Source organism: Hippocampus comes, unplaced genomic scaffold (genome assembly GCF_001891065.2).
Source record: "Hippocampus comes isolate QL1 unplaced genomic scaffold, H_comes_QL1_v1.1 scaffold17, whole genome shotgun sequence".
In the NCBI taxonomy this organism is placed as follows: domain Eukaryota; kingdom Metazoa; phylum Chordata; class Actinopteri; order Syngnathiformes; family Syngnathidae; genus Hippocampus; species Hippocampus comes.
In genome coordinates this window covers 4,035,866-4,060,266 of record NW_017805002.1, presented here as the reverse complement: position 1 = coordinate 4,060,266, position 24,401 = coordinate 4,035,866, and the positions used below count along the sequence as shown (strand labels likewise).

At 41.0% G+C, this 24,401-nt stretch overlaps 1 protein-coding gene across 1 annotated transcript; it reads left to right on the top strand.

Moving 5' to 3' along the window:
• Positions 1-3,110: 3,110 nt before the first annotated feature.
• On the top strand, positions 3,111-24,093 carry vapb (VAMP (vesicle-associated membrane protein)-associated protein B and C). Its single transcript, XM_019856757.1, has 6 exons — positions 3,111-3,365; positions 8,911-9,063; positions 18,308-18,411; positions 18,607-18,687; positions 19,611-19,790; positions 21,961-24,093. The coding sequence occupies exons 1-6, from the start codon at positions 3,308-3,310 to the stop codon at positions 22,114-22,116; spliced, it is 732 nt and encodes a 243-aa protein (XP_019712316.1). The 5' UTR covers positions 3,111-3,307; the 3' UTR covers positions 22,117-24,093.
• The last annotated feature ends 308 nt before the right edge of the window (positions 24,094-24,401 follow it).

Sequence of the window (24,401 nt, the reverse complement as noted above, 5' to 3'; positions counted from 1 at the left end):
AATTGAAGGTCCCCCATGTGCTTTAAATGCTAACTTTCGGACAGTATTTCCACCCTGTCATTGCCCACCCTGTCAGCAAGCTCACATATTTTGCTATTTGCATATATATTGTCAACTTGCTGTTGATTTATTTAAAGAAAGTGTGGTAGCATGAGTCATATGCAGCATGACATCTCCTTAATACAATGAATACGAAGCTCACCGGAAGGCTCCAACTCAATCGCAATGAGTATTATAGAAAATGGATGGAGGGACCTTAGCTGTTTTGTCTTTAGCTACATGTACTTGCTATTTACAGTGCATCCGGACAGCAATCACTGTGCTTACCTTTGTCTACATTTTAACTTGCAGCACTATTGCAAAATGTACATGGACATCGGCTGCAACATAAACTGTTGAAAAAGGGAAGCCTTGTCAATACTCTCCGGATGCACTTTATGTTAGCATTTGTTTGATGAAATGACTTTGTGTATGCCAATGATATTTTTGGCATTCTAACAGCCACACCCCTTCCAATGTTGCATGTTCTATTTCTGAGGCTGCCGTTATCTCGTGGACTTATCTGCTAGCAAACAGCCAAACAGATTTATCAATTGTCATGGACACCCGACACCATTTTGCATACTACAACTGATGACCCATTCATTTAAATCAGATCCAAACAGCACATTGACACAAAAATCTCTTAATGCATAACGATTCTAAACGTTGCTTGTTATTTAAGTTTGTTTCTGCTTGTATGACGAATGTTTTGGGTGAGCATTTTATTTCATGAAACCATTCATGTGGATGGTATGATAAACAATGACTTCTCAGCCATGTTTTTGCTTGCTATGGTGTGAAAGTTATACTTTAGATTGATATTGACAGTAAGAATCAAACATTCTTTACTACAGACCGATTCTTTTAGAGTTTGCATTGAGATAAATTTTAAATTTGTTCATAAAACATACCGTTAATATAAATACATTTGGGCAGAGTATCAAGAGATCTAAAAATACTGTGCCATTGTGAAAATGGCAGGAAAGTCACAGGTATCAAGATTTCCAACCCTGGCCATGACGTAGCTCTGCCCCTGCGCCTTGAAAATGCAACAATGTTGATGTTATTTTGTCGTCCACTTTTACTTGATATGATCTGTTCAGGTGCCAATTTGGAAGCAAAATTTTTACCAACGAACGTACATGTAACACTTATGATTGTGGACATAGTATAATGATTTCAAGTGAAAATACCATAACTGTGTTCAATTGTTGGAAGTGTAATTGTGAAATTGTGATTGCAAAGGCTGCTTCATTCTGTAGAATAGGGAGAAGCTGTGTGTGCCACTGTTGCATTAAATACAACGCCAATAGTCTTGGGCTGGCCCCGGGAATGATTGGTCACCGTTATGTACAGTATATTCTACTTCGTATGGCATTGCATTGCACAAAATTAAATGACTATAATCTGTATTGAAACTGTTTAGTGACAATGTTGAGCATATACATTTTCGATAATATCAGCACTGTCATTGTGGTAATTATATTTGCCTTTTCAATGTGTTACATACCGACTGCGACTAGATGCCTGCAAAAATACACTTGTTTGCAGTGTATTTCCAAATGTGTACAAAGGGAATTGTCAGTTTCTGTTAATAAAAGATTGACAAAAATTGTGCATCTTTGTTTCACTCTTACACACTTAATGTGCTTTTTTTTTTTTTTTAAATTAAATGCCAGGCATAAAACTGGACTGGAAGGAGATATTGCACTCTTATCTACTTGGCAAAGTATTTTATTAATATTTGGTCCTGTATTTTGGTTATTAAGCAGGAAAATATGAGTGGAAAGCCAGTTTGACAGGTGAAGGTGTTTTGATTTATTAGGTACAGTACTATGGGTTGTTACATAACATAATTGACTACAGTACATGTAAGTCATATTTCTTTGTTTTTCGACTGTGAGTGACACTGCCATCCTGCTGACCACATTATAATGAGTGCAATAGCATCAGCAATTAAATAATAGTGAGAAAAAATTTGTTTTCAGATGTTGCAATTGGGCAGATAACGCAGGGCCTTAGGGCCCCAAGCTCTAGGGTCCCCCCACAAGAGACAACTAATTTTTGCCGATATCAGTGACAAAATAATAGCACTGCTTTGTGCAACAACATCATGTTGGGTAATGTTGGGGGAAAGTGGCCTTCTTTCTCCCGCGTGTTCGTTGAATTTCGGACAAGGAGGATGTTGGTTATCCAAATACAGGCTGGAGTCGAACAGTTTCTTCGAAGCTTTTAATAACAGAAAACTGTATTCTGGGCACCCACGGTTTACAGACAATGGCTGCGGTGGTCACGAGTGCGAAGCAGGAAGGGATTCACATCATATTTATATTATCAGAAGGGCGGTACTAAGACACAGGTTGTGACATCATAACTTTCATTTCAACCGTTTCTTAGCTTGTATCAACTGGTGCATTCCAATGTTTGTGTGTCTCCAGTAGGGAGTGTTCCAATTTTAAGTGATGATTGCTTCAAGGACGCCAAGCTATGCTGCGGGCATGGGAAAGTTATACAGCATTACTGAATATGAGCAGAATACACACTTCATGCTCTGAGAGACAGCTGATATTTGCTCATATCAACGACAACACTGGAAACCACCATAGACAGTGCAATGACATGTCGGGATTTGGGAATCTTCATAATGGGTGCATGTTACAGTGCCTTAGATGTTTGTGTGTGTGTGTGTGTGTGTGTGTGTGTGTGTGTGTGTGTGTGTGTGTGTGTGTGTTTATCCAATTCAGTCCATGTGTTGTTTAGAGTTTGTCTGTATTTAACATTTAAGTACACTGCATTTTCATTTCGTGTTTTGGTTTGTTTTCTGCTGTCCAATTTTTATTCAACTCAAACTGTGCGTTCTGTTTCAATGTACTTACAGAAATATTAAAAGTACTGTACTTTTTTAGAAGTACTGGAAAGACACACTCAGGCCTATATAATTGTTGGAGTGACATTTGTACATTCTCATCACATCATAGTAGCCCCCACAGAGCCTGTCGTTGCTTGGGTGTTATCCAGCAGCACCCCGTCCGTCACCCTTCGTCACCCTGTCACCCTCCCCGCTGGGTGGCAATGCAGAGGCAGTGACGTCACTGGCCTGCTTCTCTCTCAGCTTCCAGCCCGCTGTTGCCGCACCACAACAGCCGTCGCTAGCTCCAGTGGTGACCGGGGGGCCGGCTCGTCTTGTCACCGAGTCCGTGACATCCAAGAACCTTCCACGAGTGCGTCCGCAGCCCAAATCGCCGCCGCTCCAGCTCGTTGGGTCATGGCCAGGCCAGAACAGGTTCTGCTCTTGGAGCCTCAACACGAACTGAAATTCCGAGGTGAGGAGGCAGGGAGGAGGGCCCTGTGGATCGGACGGGAGGGTTAGGACTCCAAACGTTGTAGTCGGATAATTCTGTGGGCCATTTTTTTGCTGCTGTTGAGGAGACTACGGAGACAATCCGGTTGCTTCGCGAGTGACTGCGCGTCAGGTGACAGCAGATAGCCGAATTAGCATCCGACGGCTAATATACACAAGGCCCTGTCGTACATTTCCCCCCACGGGACCTTCCCTTTTAAAGTAAAAAGCAGACACAAAATTTGGTGAATTCCCCACCATAATGGCGAATAACGGAAATGTGTTTCAAATCGCATGTCTTTTGGACAGTTTGTTAATTTCGACTTCTCGAGCAGGTGTAGCCGGCTAACATTAGCTCGCCCTCTGATTGGCTAGCTCGCCCGAGTCGGCTTGACAAGTTGACGCCTTCAGGGATAGCAAAAGTCTACACACCCTTGTTCTAATGCCGGGTCTTAGTCATAGAAGAGATAACAGGGACACTTATGACGAAATAATAATAAAAATGTGAACGATAGTTACGAGCCACAAAGATAAATTAAACTAAAATAATGTAGTTGCCCAAGTGTGCACACAGTATTACAACTGGCATGTAGCTAGGGCTAGGTATTGCAATGGTACAATGTGTATCATGATACAGGCCTCACGATACAATCTGTGTCGTGACACATGACCTTCAAGGTGATACATATCCTGATATTTAACATTGCATACTATTTTAAGAAGACAGTCATACGTATCCCCAAATTATATTTTTATTACGCGGCATGTCAAATATGCTTTCTTTTTCTACAGTTAGCAGCGCTTCCGTTTTACCGCCAGTGCTGTGCCTGGTCGAAATGTGTGTGCACTGCACAGCAAGGAGCAATTTTCAGAGACACGCCAGGAAACGTTAAGAATGAATGTGCAATATCAATTCTGCCGCTTCTATACTGATACATGTATTGTGAAGCGGCCTGCAATGATTTATTCCTGTTTAAATTTTTTTAGCACACCCCAAGCTGTGTTCAAAATTAACCAGTTACATCTAAATTCGTGTAAAACCTGCCACCAAATAAAGTTTGTCTGATTAACACCAAATACATTTCAGATGTATTAGTTTGAGTTGCTTTTCCTTCTAGCAAAAGCAACATTTAGTTGATTTTAATTAAAAAATAACAATTCATTGTCACTTTTTAATTTATAATTACTGCAGTATTTGTTTACATTGATACAGGATGTCCTTATATTTTCAAGAAATATAATTTCATTTTATTATACTAATGGCAATATGCTTAAAAACAGGGATTTGAATTATACAGGCAAATCAAAGTCTTGACACAAATGGTAAAAATGTGTATTTTCAAGAACATTTTGTTACATTGTAATATTAACAAAGCACATGATCTAAAATGGTTAATATTACTCCTAACATTTTTCATAAATTAATTCATACAACAAATGGCCATCAGTGGTATTTTCATGTTATCTTGCTTGCATAATGACTACTTAATAGGCAAGGGTTAATGCCAGTATTTGTATATGTCATTGTCAATCTTATCAGTGTGAGACTATCTTGCTTGCATAATGACTACTTAATAGGCAGGGGTTAATACCAATATTTGGATATGGCATTGTCAATCTTATCAGTGTGAGACTTCTTGTTCAGTACTTCCTTCTTTTACATAGTCACCCCTTCAACCGTATCACACTGCAATTGTTGTCTTCTATTTCAATTTTGTGTCGTAAAAATTTAGAAATAGTATTTTTCTACGTTGCCTTATCACATGCTTTCAATAACTTAGCTGATATTCTTCTGAAGTGATGAGGTAATCGGACGTGTATGCTCACTTTACCTTTTCTGTACTTATTTTCACCCATAGTGGGACTGTTATACTGTATGTTGGGGTCCAAATGATGTAAAGAGGCATCCGCTAATCAATCAGCGCAAATTTGGAACACTAGACAATAGCAGTGCTGAACAAGACATATCACACTCACGAATTAGACTGCAACCTGAAAATACTCATTTTCACAAGTACCAGCATTGTCACTAGGTCGAATGCGAAAGGGGATTGTAATTTAGGAAATTGCTTCATATCTTCTTATGCCAAAGGAATCAGTCAGGACTTTAAGGAGATCTATTATGAAATTGTCCCCGCAGGTGTTAATAGCTGTGAAACGCTTTCATCAAAATACATCAGGAGTCGGCAACCCAAAATGTTGAAAGAGCCAAATTGGACCAAGAAAACAAAAAACAAATACAGTATGTCTGGAGCCGTAAAAAAATAAAAGCCTCATATCAGCCTTATAATGAAAGCAATACAAGCTGTATGAATCTATATTAGCTATATTAGCCTATTATCAGTTGGCTACAAATACAAAATGAGCCTTCACGATTAATTTTTTTTTCCCTGCGTTGCATCCTGTAGAGTAGGGGTGCCCAACCTTTTTTGACGGAAGATCTACTTTTCGATCAACCAACCTCCCGCGATCGACCCATTACCGCACATGCGCGCATACGCACGCACTTACACACGCATGCCATGATGAGCAACAGCCTGACGCGGAGGCATGCAACGCACTTTTGCAGCCTGTTAAGTATCGTAGCTCACGCGTACCGTTTCAAAATGCCTCTCTTGGCCCTCCAGGTTCCCATTCTTTGCCAGTACCCTCGGTGAAATATACATGAAATGCCGTTTTTTTTTTTTTTACAACAGCCACCCGCCTGGCATCCTGCCCTGCTAATAGAAACGTGTGTCGAAGGCTATGATGCATATCTTCAATGACAGAAATGTTGAAATGTAATATTTATTCTAGACATTTTTACAGCATTGGAAAACGTTAAGAATGTTTGCGTAATGTTTGTCGGCCCTCACAGCGATCATAAAGTCAAAGTAAACTGTAAAATATGCGGCCCTTTTTTGTATTATACAAGACAAACTAATTACTATGAGTCAAGCCGCAAATGTAAAATGAATGAAGCCTTTCTTTAACTACTCTAACTGAAGAAGATAAACTGTCTTTCATATTCATTCATGGTTCATTTGCCTTTATTTTAATGTAAGCCTAACCTGCAATCTGATATTGTTTATTGTAATACTGATGAATGCGTTTCTTGTTTGGTAAAACAATAAATGGAAAGAAGTCAAGTCAAGCTTTATTGTCAAATATGTAAATATGTGCAACATACAGCACAGATGAAATTACTTTCCTCTCAACCACAGTGCAAACATGCAGTGCATTGAAACACACACAGCTAAAAATAAGGGCAGCAAAACTGAACTGCATAAAAAGACAAAGACATAAATATAAACAAATAAAACAAAACAAAGAAGACCTTGAAAAAAATAATTGCATATCACAATATTGAGGAATGATTTGTCAAACTCATTCAGCCCTAGTTTATAGTTTTGATCATTATTTGAGTAAAAAAAGCACACCAAGGGCTCAACAATGCTTCCAGTATGCAACAAATGCGGCCAGTTTTTTAGTGTGCGTATTTTCATGCTCCGACCAATATTTGTTCCAAAAACAGCTTGCTACAGCAAAACATTTTGCAAATATATCTTTGAAAAAAATACAGTATGCCAATTGAGACGATTATACGTTAGCAAATTTGGTAATTCTGTCCCGCTCCAAAAAAGGTGTGCGAGCACTTCCTGTGATAGTCCGACCAACTGAAAAAGTTAGTCGTACAAGTGCTACAAGTGCAAATAGTTAGTGTACAACCCTGCACCTGGCTCACTAACTATAGAATATCAAGAAGATAAAATCTTTGCTGGAGGCAACATTAGATTTTTCACCAAGATGTAACATGAACAAAGTAGCAGATCAGGTGCAGCAGTCTGTGGCATAGCCATCAAGTAAAAGCTTTAACTTGAAGGGGTCTGAACCACCATACAACCATCTTTAGTTCGCAGGAGAGGGGAAGTATCTGTCACTCTGATGTTTGCTGAGCCTAATGAAATATTATCTGGGAGCTGATGCTAATTTTGAAGTAGAGCCATGTGCAAAATACATCTGCCCATCAACTATGTTTTAAGAGAGTGGCTTTAATAGTCGACACTGTTGGTGCATTGAGATGTAAAAATAAAATGTGTGTGAAACCGGTTAGCTAGGTTAACAATGGGGGAAAGCATTCAGCCGAATTGAAATATCAAACAGATCAATTTTTGAATTATAGTGGTCGTCGACCACGTGGAATCAAACATAACAAAGGTCATGGAATTCTCAAGTTGTCAGCATTCGAGGGCTTCAGACTGCCCCTGAATGGCATTTTGCTCCTACTCACAGAGTGAAAGCGGTGTGACATTACTTCTTTTCATTGAAAGAACACACCTTTGTGGTTTTTCAGTTTTATAAACAAAGTGATTGCATGCAACGATCGATAGCTGCGTGGAGAAGCAAAAGAAAGCAAATACTCAAGGTGCATTCGGTGACCACTCACATAGTAGGACATCTCAAACACCCATAGAAATACTCAATCAATGTACGTACTAAACGGCAATGACTAGTACGTGAGCAAATTGTAGGGGGGAATGTGGAAACATTTTATCGTTGATTTGAGGCAGCAAAATCAGAACAGCCGCATGTTAACTCGAGTTGCAGGTACAGGGGGATTTTTCTTAACATTACAATTTGGATTTTCAGCAAAATTGTAATGTATCTGTTTTAGTTAGTCTGAGTTTGGCATTAGGCAACTATGCAAATAGGTTATTGATGATACAATTAAGCAATTGATTGTATTTTACAAAATGTGTATACCGCGTCATCAGTCAATGGAAGGAGCACTCAATATGATTGTTGCTGAGATTTCATTGATTTTTTTTTTTTTTTTTTTCCCATGTCCTGACTAATTTGACCGATCCGGTACTGATGCAGTACCTGTCAGGCCCCTCACTTGACAGAAGGTGACTAATATACTCAGCAGTTTTAACCATCAGGGCACCAGTATACATTTCACGAGACAGTTTATGAAAATCCTGCAGTCTTTTCTCAGGTCCAGGGGAAGCTGTCAGAAATAACCAAAGTGATGATAAGTCAAAGTGATGGGGGATTGAGTGTCGTGGGGCTGGTGGCCTCCTGCATCTGGTGAATCCCTAATATCTTAAGCAGGAGCATGACAAGAGTCACTCAGATCCAAGCCCAAATCGATGTATCATTCTGGGATAAATGAGCTGGTTCTTGTAGTGGCTGTTGAACACAAGTAATAAAAATAGATAGAAATTAATCATAAACAAGCACCTTGATCTCATAGCTAGCTGTCACTCCCAGTCAATGCAGTTTTGGTCAATTGACCTCCGTTAGGAAAGACTGAGTAGTCTAGTCACAAGCCAGGTGGAATACTGCTAGGAGAAATCCAAAATAGTGTCACCTCTTCATCTTCTGTTCAAATATTTACCTGCAATGGAATTTTGAATGTTTACAATGTGTGTTGTAAAGTTGGATATTTTGGAGGAACCAAAGAGTATTATGGTTAATAGTAATAGTTCAATCAGACCTGAACAAGCCACACCTTTATTTCCTTCACATGTCCGCCTCTCTTGCAGGTCCATTCTCTGACGTGGTCACCACCAATCTCAAACTCGCCAACCCAACCGACCGGAATGTGTGCTTCAAGGTAAAGACGACTGCACCACGCCGGTATTGCGTACGGCCAAATAGCGGAATCATCGATGCAGGCACCTCCATCAACGTCTCGGGTAATTACATGTCCTGTTTTGTGTCCAGCTGGATTTACATGTGGGTCTAAGTGCCCAGTTTCAGTTTAATGACTATTTATATTTCCAATCATGTCTCAAGTGACATATACTGTATCCCCAAAATGGCTGTTTTTATTAAAAGGGGTATTTAAAAGGGAAGTCAACCCCCAAATTTTCCTTTAAAAAAATCAATGCAGCCCCACTCAACTCGACACGCTATCCTGGTTAATATTGCATTAGTGGAATAGGAATTAAGCAGCAAAATCCAGCTCAGGGGCGGCCATTTTGCCGCTTGCTGTTAACTGAACATGACATCACAGTGCCTCAGGGTAACGACCAATCACGGCTCAGCTTCAGAAAACAGGTGAGCAATATTTTCAGTCGACAGCAAGTAGCAAAATGGCCGCCCCTTGAGATGGATTGAAATGCGTGGATTTTGCTGCTTAATATATAGTCCACAAGTGCAATATTGATCAGAATGCCGTGTTTAGACTATTGGGGGTGGATACAACGGATTATTGTAAACAATATTTTGGAATTCACTTCCCCTTTCATGATGGAAACACCTCAAATATAGCATATTTAGACCATACTCAATTGTCGATGCCAGAAATCGGCAACCCGCAGCTCTTTCATCCTTCTGCTGTGGCTCTCTGTGACATTGATTTTTGAATTTCAATTTGTTTTTATTTTAATTTGTATGTTATGGTGCTCTTTTAACATTACATCAAAACATATATATTTTTTGTCGCTCAAAATACATGTCACAGTTGCCGATGTGCGACACCTGACACCAAGATTTATTGAGCTATGCCTGCTCTAAACCATTGATTCTTCTTCTTCTCCTTTCGGCACGTCCCTATTCAGGGGTCGCCACAGCGAGTCAGTAATTTCCATCCGCCCCTGTATACCGTCCTACCAACTCGCATGGTCGTCTTGGCAAAAGTATTACGCCGGATGCCATTCCTGACGCAACCCTCCCCATTTCTCCGGACTTGGGACTGGCACTGGGGAACAGTGCACCCCCAGGGGAGGGCACTGCTCCCCAGCGGCTGGGTTCTGCTCTAAACCATTGATAAAGCCAAGAAAATAAGTGCTTCCAAAGAAAACAGAACATTTAAAAGTATGTCCTACATGAACTATCTTGACAAACATCGCTCATGGATGACAACCGTGTCGGTGTGAAGATGAAAGTGACGCTTTCTAGCCCTGTCATGTCGCTGTGCTACCGGAGAGTTGAGGGAGGAAGGGGGCATCCAAATGAAGCAGGTGGGCGTTCATTTTCCCGTATCACCTCTCCTCCTCTTGGCGATTGGCTTTTCAATGGGTAGAAGTCCGTCTGTAGCCGTGCATCGGCATCAACGCACCTTTGCACGGCACTGAGAGTATACGCAATAAAAATACGACGGTGCAACGACACAGATGGCATTTTTGGATTGTTGCAGTTGAATAATTTAAGTTTGGCTTTCATTTCATGAATATGAGGACTCAAATTGATTGTTTTTTATCACGAACAGAAATATAACGGCACGTCATGTAGAATTGATTTCATACATGCAATATACACATTATACTATTTCAGGTTCTTGACCAGTGGTCGACGCTGTTTCTATAGTTTACCTTTGCTTGTCTTCTTTGGGCAGACGTAGGGATGTGTACTTCACAAATACTTTTCCTCAACCTCACACGCTGTAATTTCAGAAATCAGTCAGCAGTGGGCGACAAAATTACACGGTCCACTATGCTACTGTCGTTGCCCAGTTGTCACAGTTGAGGTTAACATGAAATTTGTCCCACCTTTTCAAACCCAAAGTTCGCTTTTTCCACAAACTGAAAGAATTGTCTGTGTATTCTGGGGGGTTTTATGTCAGATATAAATAGATCAGGTCGTTTTTTGAATTGCCATAATTAGCGCGTCACCATAGTAACCGACTCTTTTTACAGACACAGCCCCAAGCAGGAATTCCCTCCTCCTCACAGCATTTGTGCTGGGTTGAAATCGGCTCTGCTACTATGTACAGTCCTCTTTTGACGTCACATAAACCCACAGCGTCGCGCTGACCTAAACCCGAGATGTATGGTTACCAAGGCGACTTCATAGGAAATGTTTGCTGTGTCGTGAAAATCTTGTGAAAACGAGCGGTTTCTAAAATAGCATCACGCAAGCTGTCCTTAAGGAGGCAAAAATAGGAGCGTAATGATGCCACACCTAAACATACTTAGAATTGCCTATAATTGCTTCATTTTTTTTTCCTCCTGGTTGACACCAAAAATCTCTGCTGGTATCAGAAAGGATGATGTCTTGACTGTAATCGAGCGATTAGAGTCATCATAAACGGCACAGTTGTTCACCATTGTTGTGATCACAAAATGGACTTGGCAACTCTTTTACCGCTGTTATTTCACGCAGTCGACCGTGTGTGCCCTTGACCGCTTTCCCTTTAACATCGATACCTTAGCACACAGCATACAAACGTGATGTCACAGTAGACGGGTCTCCTGGACAGGTTTCATGTGAATACTGTATTTTGGCGCACCGGCATGGAAAATATTGTAAACAACTGATTAATAAAATACCACTTAACTATCACATAGAATGTAGTTGTAGTTAGTTGCAGTCCTGCAATTTTTTTTTTCTCTTCAAAGAAGTGGCCAGTCTCATCTCTTGTTCCCTAGCGTAGTGCATTGTAAGGCACAACATCATTGCCAGGCTCAATTTCAGTTGTGCGTTTTATTGTATTTGGCTTACAATACAATACAAAACAGTACATCTTTATTTATATAACGCTTTCATGACAGCTACAGCTGTAACAAAGCACTTTACAGATCACTTAACATAAAATAACAAAATGGCTTGTTAGCATAAGCTGGCCATATGCCGTTCTGCGAAAAATAAAAGTCACAATGTTGGTGTGTGTTGTATCCTGCAGTTGCCATGATGAACAAAGTTATTATTAGCACAAACCACGCATAATAGGACAGAATATTTTAGCGGGCCAAGATTTGGCTTCGATTTGCGCCCTTGCCCTCGTTGCTGATCGCCAGTTCCCATCCTGCTGCTGCCATTATGCTTTTTTTTTTTTTTGGTTACTGTTTGTGTACGAGGGCAGGGAAAAAAAAAGTTGACAAAAAAGTTTGTTCAGTCTCTGTGCAGCCCCGTAACCGTGTACGGCCCACTGGTTGGAGATACCTGCAGCATACTACTTATAAGACAATATCATGATATTGGGCTCCATTTACTGTTGCACAATTCCAATCAAGCAAAGCAATCTCCACATGCTTGACCTGGCTGTAAGTATGTTAAATGTAGCCTTAACCGCAGGAATGTTGCTGCGCTGGAATCGGTGTTATGTAGCATCTAGTGGTAAAATATGTGCCGCGAATGTTTCAAAAATTTCTGTCCACAAACACCAAGTTTCCTCAGAGAACGTTCTTGTCTGACATTCTGAGATGCGCTCACATCCTGAGGGAGGCCGTGAGCGAAATAACGCGCAATGGCATAAAATAACAGTTATTTTATTGCCGAATAAGCCTCATTAGCTTGTCATTAGCACAACAAACGGTGCTATTAGACACCCACTGACCTGTAGCCCTGTCTCTCCGCGGGGAGGCAAGTTTAAGTGCTGTGGGCTGTGTTAAATCCCTGCAATCCTGTTTTCTTAAACTTTTGATTCACATTTGGACATGGTGTACCCATGAGACTACAATCAGGAGAAAGAGATCCTGCTCAGCTGAAGGGCCTGAATATGAATACATATTGTAAACGTTAGTGCTTGTATGCTGGCAGGGTTTCCCTACGGTCCAACGAGTCTGCTTCACTTCACACATCTTTTTTTTTTTTTTTTCCTCACTGTAGTTCAGTTTCACATTGGGCTGGCCTTTTGCCCTCCGTGACAGAAAGTCACCTATTACGTAATCATAATAATTGCAAGTGCGGTTTAGATGAGGTGCATGTTGCCGAGTGTGATTTTAGGCATTTTTTTAACTCGGAATGTCTCGATCACATTTTACACGTCCGAGGCTTTGGTTTGAAGGATCTGCTGATACCTAGTCCTGATCCGATAGCTCGGCATTATTATGCATACAAATGGTCTCAAATTAATATAGAAATATGCATACGGACATGTATCTAGCTACAGAAATGTGTGCAGTATATGTGTTCTCAACCAACCAATCAATTTATACAGCACTTTTCAGACATAAAAATGTAACTCAAAGGGCTGTACAGTTAAAACATTTCAAACTTACCACATAAAAAGAGGACCCCCCCCCTCCCCTCAACATACACAAATATATATCCCCACAAGCAAACCGATGCTCGCACACACACACACTCGCATGCACACGAACATACAAAAGTTGCACGCACACCCTAATGATCCTGATATTAATAAAAGACATGGCAACAGCACAGAGAAACCATATGAGGGGGAAATTAATAAATTTAAACAAGTATATAAATAAGTTATTTAAAAGCCAAGCTAAAAAGATGCGCCTTAAGCCAGCTACCTCTTAAAAACATCAACGGTCTCTGCAGACCTGATGCTCTCTGGCAGGCTATTCCATAGCTGGAGACCAAAATGGCTGAATGCAGCCTTACCACGTGTTTTGGTCCTCACACTGGCAATAATTAAAAGGCCAGTGCCAGAGGGGACCTCGGGATCCGCGACGGTTGATATGATAGAAGGAGGTCAGATAAATAAGATGGCCCAAGACCATTAAGACATTTCAAAATGAGTAAAACCACTTTAAACTCAATCCGAAAACACACAGAGAGCTAAAGCAGCAATTTTACATGTTATTATATTGGTTTACATTTAATTATATGCGCCAATCCACTAAATCAGTGCCAATTGCTTTTTGTAACACTCTCAAAATAGTTCGAGCTTATTTCTTTTTCTCTTTCTTTTTTTTTGAGGGGGGGGTTAGCTCTAAATTTGATGATACATTTATTGAACAACTCAAAATGTTTCTTGGTCCATCTGACATGTTTGATTTCTGGTCATAGTTTTTTGTATGGAAAATCTTCATGGGTGTTTTACTCCTTTCGGCACATCCCTATTCAGGGGTCGCCACAGCGAGACAGTAATTTCCATCCGCCCCTGCAAACCGTCCTACCAACTCGCATGGTCGTCTTGGCAAAAGTTTTACGCCGGATGCCATTCCTGACGCAACCCTCCCCATTTCTCCGGGCTTGGGACCGGCACTGGGGAACAGTGCACCCCCAGGGGAGGGCACTGCCCCCCAGCGGCTGGGTTGGAAAATCTTCATGGGTGTTTAGCATAAAATTAGCAAATACACAAATGACATTTATAATGGAATGTTAAGATTAATCAATAAGACAATCAATGTGCATGACGCTTTATGGAAATGTATTTTCATGCACTGTAATTGGATAGTGCCATGATACATTTTATTTCCTGGGTACGCAAACCATATGTATAAGCATTAACATAGAATGAGGGATTCTTCTGTTTGAGTGCATTTGATGTTTCTAATTGTTAACCAGTACCTTTACGTCATAATTTATTGGTGTATGCAGGCTAAAATGACAATTGCACACCGCTACCTCCACAAACGACACTATTGACCAATGACCTCGTTAAATGCAACCAGTGGGGAACAAGGTTGCTTGTCACCAAATAATGTTCACATTGTTTCAATGTGTCACAATGGCTCTACATCAGACAAGAGGCACTATTTTGGAAGTATCTTTTGGTTTACCCAAATTTTTTTTAACTTGTTTGTGTGTCCTTGTTCATCCAAACACAATTTAACCTTGGCTGCAGTGAGGAGGAAGAGAGAAACAATCTTTTTTTTTCTCTCTCCTCCACGATTCCTGATTGCCTGAAAATCACATGATCGGGCCCGATTTCCACATGATCGGGTTGGGACATCTCTTCTATTTGCTCAAGTCGTGACAATAGTGACTCTCGATGGACACTTTGTCCAAAACTCTACATTTACTTCCATTAATGTATGCAGCTTAATGCATCACTTTTAATAATTTAAAAGGAAAAATAATGCCGTTGGACAGAATTTACATGAATAGGAGTCCTGGATTGCTGCTTTCGAATAGGGTGTTTGTCAGTATGGTACAATAGCAGCATGTCACTGCTTCACTTTTTGTTGCATTTTCTATCAATTATTGTGAGAACACAGCTGAAACAGAGCTGAGATGATTAATCAAACAACTCTATTAACTCGATTACAAGAGATTACTATAACTTTTTTTTTTTTTTTTTTTTTTTTGAGGTTGGGATTCTGGACAGCTAAAACTGTGGGAACGTTTGGGAAAACCAAAAGTGATGTGGATGTGTGTTATTGTCCCAGGTGTGACATGTCATTGTTGGGAATGCCAGCTGACCTTTGGAAAAAAAACTAAAACATTTGAAATATACTTGACATGTCAAATACAAGACAAACAAGGTGCAATTGAATATGAATGCAACCTTGGGGAAAATGGTTCAAAACTGGAGGGAAGAGTTGGACCGGTCTTCATATAAAGTACCCAAACAATGCTCGGTCTCCTTTGTTTGTGATTCCAATACAATTTTAGGAGGGAGTAGGGGGGATTCAGTTCAGTTCAGTGTCAACTAGGTTTTGGGTTTTAACATGTTTTCTATTTTGTCACTCACGATGCATTTGCATGCCAAGCGGCTTTTAACCTGCTATCTTACACCAAATGCTGAAGTCCTGTGTGCATTGAGTCCATTAAAGCACAGTGGACCCTTAGAACAAATAGCATCTTGAAAAAATTCAAGATGCCATTTTCTCTTAATTTCATTCATATTGCAAATACGTATTTTCCTGTGAGAAATAGTGGACTGTAAAACTACTGAGTCCTTTGTTTGACTCTTGAACCATATTTTTCATGTAATATTCAGGGGTTTTTTTTCAGCTGTTTAAGTTGTGAGATGTTTTGTCACCACCGTACAATAAATCATCATCTGTTCTGTTGTTGGTGCATCCTTAGAATTGTTTACTTTACATTCAGAAGTTTCATATTCACTATTGTGGACTGCGGTTGACATTGGTTAGTGAAAATATTTTCCTTTGAAAGAGAAAACAGATGAGTCTCTCCTCACCTGATTTGTAGGTCGATTTATGACTCTTTGTCCTTTTTTATTCAGAGGAAAGGAAGGCTTCCTATCCCCCCATGTTCACCCTTCTAATGTTCCATTCACCATGAACGTGCAGGCTAGTGATCATCCTGCTTCCCCTTGTTACCTGTACAATGAAACCCTGCACTTTATAAACGATTGACCATTGTGGGGTAAAAAGCACCAATTCATGCGGATTCTTTTTTTCTCTCTAATCCCCCAACCTGTCCAAATTCCCTTACTACGGGAATGTTTTCCTTCCTTGGGGTTTTGGCTAAGGACCTTTTAATGTGATACTGTGTTGCCCAAAGTATTTACACGCTTTCCTGCCTCCGTTCTACAGTGGCGACCCCTCGGACCCAAGTTGGATTGCTTTGTAAATTGGGCTTGATTGAAACAGGACGTTCCCAATCTGTTCATGCCATCTGTTTCTGCTTTTGTGATCCTGAGCCGCCTTGATGGCTGTAACGTTGCGCTACATCTCTGATCAAGGGTGAATTGGCTTGTGACACAACCGAAAACTCTTGATGGCTACACCGGCTGTGACATTAGTCGGTCATTTGATTTTTTGGGAAAGCCACAGAACAGGATTTTTGGAGTTAGATGGCGCCAATGTCACAATACGTCTCAAAATTTCAACCACATTACAAAAAAAATAAAATAAAAACATGGTCAAAGGAGAAATGGTCCCTCCATTCGCAAGTATTTGAGCCATCCTCTATGCACTGCCAGACCCGGCCGGCTTAAGAAAGTGATCATTGTAAATCAATGTTACAGCTTTAAAATACCTTCGCAGCTGTGTAACAACATCAAATAGCACACCAGCGACTGATGTGGCCATCGGTGGAAGTGGAATACCAGGGCAGCACCTGCTTTTTGTTAGGGGGATATGTAATGCTGAGAAAGAGGCGGTGGGTAACGGGCTTGGAAGCTGTTAGAACGATTAACTCCTCGGGGCATTTGTAGACCTGTCACTGTTTCGCTGTCATGGTAACATTAACGTGCAATTAGATTAAAGGCACCGGTTATTTTGGGGGGGCCCAAGTCAGCCCACTGTCCCCATTTGACTATCATCTTTTCATCCTGGATAATCGAATTGAGAATGCAGATATTTGAAAACGCTGCATTGGTCAAGTGACACAATTGCGATTTTCCATCCAATCACAAATCAGACTCAGGCACCTTCATGGCTGGAGAGGCGGGTCTTGTGAAATTTATAAACCCGCGTAACATAACTGCAGGTTTGTTTGTATGCGAGGCCATGAAGGTTTCTGAATGTGATTGGATGGGCAAATCAGAGAGGGTGATGATCACTGCTACCGAAGATTGTACGGGAAAAGTGAATGAGTGAGCGAGCTTGATTTTTGAGATGGGCAAAGCAAGTTAACGTGGAAAAAAAAAATTGGTGCGACATTTTTGATTAATCAACGTTTACTATAATTATTAGTGCTGGGTGATATGGAAAAAAATCTATTATGACACATTTTATTTCACAATAATAATACCACAGGCGAGAAAACTCGCGCAGGCACGGGGAGAACATGCAAACTCCACACAGGAAGGCCGGAGCTGGAACAATTACAATTAAACAGAGTCTGGAAGACGAGTCAAGTCAGCCGTGATGCCGCAACGCACCTCCAGGAACAACTATAAAATAAAAGCATATTGGTTAGCTTGAATTCATCTTGGCAGTGTACACATAAGTGAGTGCTCGAGGCAGAAAAAATGCTTTTTTTTTTTTTTTTTTAAATCAAGGCACCCGAATTACTCAAGGACTTGTTTCACCCCTTATATTAATACAACATAGGTGTGTGTCTAACATTAGTTTATATAATTTTCTCGCTAGGCACTTACTATATTGCATTCTATTTTGCTGATCAAAGTTGGATATGCCCCGGTTTAACGCGGTTCCAGCGAGACCTCTGTGAAGTATACGCAGTCACCCAAAAACTGTATTCCGATCCTTCAACACAGACATCCCCAAAAAAAATGTAAAAGAAATAAAAATTTAAAAAAATGAACCAAATAAAGACATTAAATGGGCCTTTGGACTGGCTTTCTGATCCACAGGGGTTGATTTTCAAAATTTTGCCTCCAGATTGTGTTATCGTGTTTCCATTTCTGTCTGTTGCATCTTTCAGTCATGCTGCAGCCTTTTGATTACGACCCCAACGAGAAGAGCAAACACAAGTTTATGGTTCAGTCCATGCTCGCGCCCCCAGACATGACCGACATGGAAGGAGTGGTGAGTGTTCATTGTGCTGTCATGAGTGAAATCAATGCCTTATTTGACAGTTGGTCGTGATTTGAGTTTATCCTTCTCTTCTGTCCTTATTGTGTGTGTGTGTGTGTGTGTGTGTGTGTGTGTGTGTGTGTGTGTGTGTGTCTGTCTCTCTGTCTGTCTGCATGTGCCTGCGCGCATGCCTGTCTTTCTCCTTAGTGGAAGGAGGCGAAGCCGGAGGAGCTGATGGACTCCAAGCTGAGGTGTGTTTTTGAGATGCCAGTGGAGAACGAAAAAACAGTAAGCACTTTTTTTTTTTTTTTTTTTTTTTTTTTGGCTTCACCCTCTTTTCCCCAAATCACGAACTAGTTGAGACTCGTATGTGCCCCCATGCGTTGTCAACATCTCAACCTTCTTTTCAATTTATCAGCCTAATAAACACTCGTCTTAATTTGTAAACGTGTGAATATGAGACACGAATGACAAACCCAATTCCAATGCAGTTGGGACATTGTGTTCAACATATATGACAATATTATGGACCGTAGATGATGAAATCCCTAAATTCTTTGCAATTGTACATTGAGGAACATTGTCCTAAAACTGTTTTGAGGGTTTTTTTCTCACGTAGTTGTTCACAAACAGGTGTGCCTTTCCCCATCTTTGCTTGTGAATGACTGAGCAATTCAAGTAAGCTCCTTTTATACACGATCGCGGCACCCACTTGTTCCCAGTTAGCCTGTTCACCCGTGGGAGCTTCAAAACAGGTGTTTGATGAGCATTCCTCGACTTTCTTTGTCTTTTTTTGCCACCTGTCCCAGCTGTTTTGGAACGTTTTGAAGTCATAAAATTCTAAGTGAATGATAATTTGCGAAAAAAAACTCACAAAAGTTTGTATCAGTTTGAACATTAAATATCTCTTCGCTGTCGGGTGTTCGATTGAATTTAGGTTGAACGTGATTTGCAATTCATTGTATTGTTTTTCTTTATTTTTAACACAACATCTCAACTTCACTGGAATTGGGTTTGTAAAAAAGTTTGCTTGCTCAATGATAATGTCACCACTGTACTGTCTTGTTTCTCCTCTTGTTAAACTGAACAAAACCAAATGGTTGGATAACACACGTGGGGTGATCTCCTAAGATTTGACAGCCGCCGTCACGGTTCCGAATGTATCAGCGGTAGTCGACTTACCACTCGTCTTAATTTAACTCTGTAACCAGCACGACATTGAGTCCAACAAGATGATGTCGTCCAGCTTACTGAAGTCCGATTCCTCCTCGCTGCCGCCCAAGTCACTGAGCTCCACCCTGGATGACGGTGAGGTGAAGAAGATCATGGAAGAGTGCAAGAGGCTCCAGATGGAGGCTCAAAGGCTACGGGAAGAGAACAAACAGATCAGGGTGAGTGGCGTGCATGCAAACATGGGAGAAGCAAGTGTCTGACCGCTATCCGCACCATGAACTGTCTAACTTTTGTGCGTCTTCAACCACCATCAACTGTTATGACTAATGAAGTGAGGTCACTATTCTGTTTGGTATGAGTCATACTGTGCATGTCACACGTCAACGGACACCTCTAAAACGCCGCCCCCCTCCAGCCTCTTTGCAGAAGACAAATAACGGTTGGCTACTCCTGCCATCTAGATTTTTGAGCACCAGATTATAGCAGGATGCAGTGTTTTTCCGAGCCGCCCCCCACTTACCCCCTTTGATTCAAACAAGCACTTGTTTTGTGAAATGTGTCCATTCATTTTATGTATTTTTCTTAAATCATATATTAGACCAAAATAAAAATACAGGAATGTTGTCCTCGAAATAAAATACAACAAAAGTGCATGTGTGGACAGTTAAACAACAAAGTGAATTAACTTTCATTAGGCTAAATAGTTGAGCATTAGCCCCGTTCACACGGCAACGTTTGGTCCGACGCAACTCCGAAACAAATCCAGTCGAGCATTCACACGTGCACATTTGCTCCGGCGTAGCTCCACTAAAGAGCTTATACCGGACCAAATTTGATCCACCTCAGGGAGGTGGTTTAAAAATTTGCTCCAGAGCAAATGCTCGTTTGCGACGCTACGCCGAAACAAATGTGCACGTGTGAACTCAGCTGGATTAAATTTGCTCCAGAGCAAATGCTCGCTTGCGGGGGAGTGGCCTCGCTACGCTCGCTACCAGACGCACGGAATCCGACCCCGGTCGACAGTGACAAGGGGGCCAGCGACACAGACGAAGCCCGGCCGTGCACCCCCGTTCCCGGTAAAAGTGTCGGCGATTTAAGCGGTGAAGACAGCGCTCACGATCAAGAAGAGAATCGAGAAAGCAGTGACGTCAGCCGAGCCCGATTTGCAGGCCCGAGCCCGAATGTGCATTTGCTTAATTACGCAGAGAAATCCTGCGGCTTACTAGGCTTTAAATAGAATAATTCAAATCAAATAAATAGGTAAAGATATCTGAAATTATTTCTATAGGATTGTTTAAACGAAATTAACATACGTGCGCACTGGTCGGGCTGGCCAAGCTCCTGTTTAGCAGTTAAATAGCAATTAAATTACAGCGCATTCTCTGTTTTATCCAAATTGTTTGTTTTAAAACAAGTATTCCTTAGTTTAGTATCCGCACATTGTTTTAGTATACATTTTTTAAAACATATATTGTGGCAGTCATAAGGAGCACACACGATTGACTGTAAACACGTCTTTATTCCACGACTGCCGACAAGTGGATCTATTCTGAACAAGGACAGAATAGTGTCCGCCATAATATTTATTAAAAGAAAAATAAATAAAAGTCCGCGAGAGAGTAGCCCGACCCGAACCTGTTTTACTTCCGCATTCCTGTCGTTTTGGTCCGCAGCAGAAACTGCACGTGTGACCGCGAGTGGAACTGCACCGATGCTGCGCCGGAGCTGTCACGCTCAGCGGCTTTGCACGTGTGACCGCTCCACAAAATTTGCTCCGGTGTAAAATATATCGCAACAAAATATTTCGGTGCAGCGTCAGACCAAATGTGTGCCGTGTGAACAGGGCTATTGTCTTGAGCCATTTCCTTGACACATTTCTTAGCCCGCACATAAGCTTTTTATTTTGGTGAAATTCAATGTACCTGTACTCCTTTTAGTTCAGTGCGATTTTTTTTTTTCCCGAAAAAGTAAAAACACAGAAACCATTAAAAAAAATAAATTGGGCTAAATATTTTCCTGAGAAATCACACGTGCTTCTTTACAGAACAAATTTACCTGAAATTGTCCGACATATTTGCAGTAGGAATTAAAATCTTTCATTCGTAGCTCTTCTTTGACGGTGTTTGGAACGGCTTCCAACTGTTTCCGATAAAGTGCTGCCCTGTCACTATAACTATATTATATTTCATTACATCAGAAGTGTTCGAGCCTGAGGTGGCCTGAAATTAAGCGCAGGTGGCCATCTCCAAAGTTTAAATTTGCAGGAAAAACCCTTGGATGACGAAACAATCATCTCTTTTCTCCATTTCATGTGCTCTGGAATACGACCATTTCATTAATCACCCACCTCCTTCCTCCCACCCTCCCTTCCGTGCCTGCCGTCCTCAGGAGGATGACGGTCTGCGGATGAGGAAGAGCAACGTCATGTCCTCCCAGCACTCCTCAGCCGGCCTGAAGAAAGACGAAGGCCTAAGCGCCCGCTCGGCCGCCCTCATAATCCTCTTCTTTTTGGTGGGCATCATCGTGGGCAAGTTGGTCTTGTAGAGCGCTGTCGTAGTTGGGTTTGGGATAGGCGGGGGCAGCAGCATGCTTTTTTTTTTTTTCCTCCTCCTTGAGGGATGAAATAAAACGCAGGGGACTTGCAGGATTTAGGATCAGAGATGCCATATCTGCTAGGAATGGGAAGAGGGGACGTTGTTGGGAGCGTGGCATTTGGATTGAGCCTCATTTATAGTTTGAAGAAAAGGAAAAAAAAGGTAATGCCTAGGTGGAACAAACAAAAACAAAAATGATTCACCGTCTTCTGAACAAACTGTTGCAGGTCTTGCCTAATCACCGCATTCAAGTCATTGTTGTCCCTTTTCACCAAAGTTCACGAGGGGTGTAGCAGAAAATTTGCATTTGGTGGTTTTTTTTTTCCTTTCAATGGTCAGAGGAACATAACCCTCACCTCCACTGTACAATCTATCCAAATTGGAGCCTTCCACATCAAATCCTTTCATGGGAGAGATTTAGCTAATCATCCAGACAGGTGACACTCACTAAAATCCACTTTGATTGAAAAACAACCTCGATCGGTGTGCAAGAAACCGTCCCTTTCAGTTTCACTTTTTCCTTTCACTACCTCCCCGCGTGCAGGGGGATCTTCATTGCATGTCTTCACAGCCGAATGTTGCATCTTGAGTCTTGACTTTTTGGAATCTAATTTAATTGCTTTTATCTATGGTATTATGTCATTATTTGTAGGTTTGCACAATTCTGTTTTCGGATCTTTTTATTTCTTCTCATTGGTGTGTCATTTTTATGATTTTTTTTTCCTTCATTTTGTTAGCGTTTTTAAAGCGCAGTAAAGAGTTAATGCCGTTGCCTGGGAAAACCAGCTGCAGTTTTCGAGGGCGTCTGCTGATATTCACCAGGCCAACGCTTTGCTTCGTGATCTGTTGGGGCAGCTTTGTTTTTCCCCCTGGCTGATACGACGGTAAACGTAGATGTATGCACAGAACACACGCCTTGAAATCTACACTCACATGAAAGGTGCATGCAGAAACGAGGGTCATTTTGTTTCCGTGACAACATTGACAACAAAATCTTTGCAACTTTTCCTCATCTTTTCCTATTGAGCCATACATTTGTTAAGTGTGATTGTCCGGACAAATGTATGTTAGCAAATGGTGTCATGTTGTCAGATGCTTTTCACCAGATTTTTTTCTTTTTTTTTTTTGTATCGCCACTACATGAGTTCCATCGTGGTAGTTTGTTCACACACATGCCAGTTTTGCTTGTCCACGTTTGAAGTTTATTGCACTAAGGTGAAGAGTGTGATCTTCTTGTATCGCTATATTGATGCATCTATATATACTTATAGAGCTAAGATCTTGAGGGACCACTTGTTGAGAACGCACTGTTCTGGAGCCAGTGATTATTTTTGACTTAATAAAATTGATAAATCACATTCAAAATGGTTTGATCGCCCAAATTTGCATAAAACAAATAATTTTTAAAAAAAGAATTTGCCTTATGAGGAATTTGAAAGGTGTGTGTTCCTCAAACGGTATCTTGGCTTAATGGTTCATTTGAGGATGACTTGCTGAGGGGAGGGCAGAACAGAACTGAAATCAACCCAATAATTAGAATGTCGGACCTGCATCATATAGTATTTGCAGAACAATGTATTTTTCACTGAAGCATGGAAACAGCTGACACAAGAAAAAACGCAGACCAGAATGTGAATAAATTAAAAAAATGATGATAATAATAAAGGTGTACCACTACTATCCTGCCATGACACACCACCATTTTGCAAAAAGGCTGAGCCACATGATGGCAATTTAACGTGTAAATACTTGTTGATCCAGGCAAGACACTACAGTAACCATCACCTGAAGCAGTCGAGCAACTGTTTTGTATGTATGTAAACAAATAAGTCTATCGGAGAAGAAGATGAATATTCCTAGTCAAGTAGTCTCTGGTGTATAAAAGCAAAATTCCACCTGGTTGGACTATGTAGCATCTTAATAAATTAAAAGAAATTAAAGTCCCAACCTGGCTGTGTGAACTCATTTCCTGTGTTTGCTTATGGAGCTACTGGGATCTGTTTTATTTGCACCAGCTTCCTCTGATCTCTTTCCATGTGGAAATTCCTGCAGAAGAGGACACACACAAGATTTTCCCTATCAACCTTTTTTTCGCCGAGAGAGAGAAAGATTACACATATGACAAGGGGAAAATGTCAAGTGTGTCCTAAATGCTCTCACGGTGTGTGTGGTGCACTCAAATTCACCAACAAGGCACAGCACATATCTCCACCAGCAGTCATTTTCTAACGATGT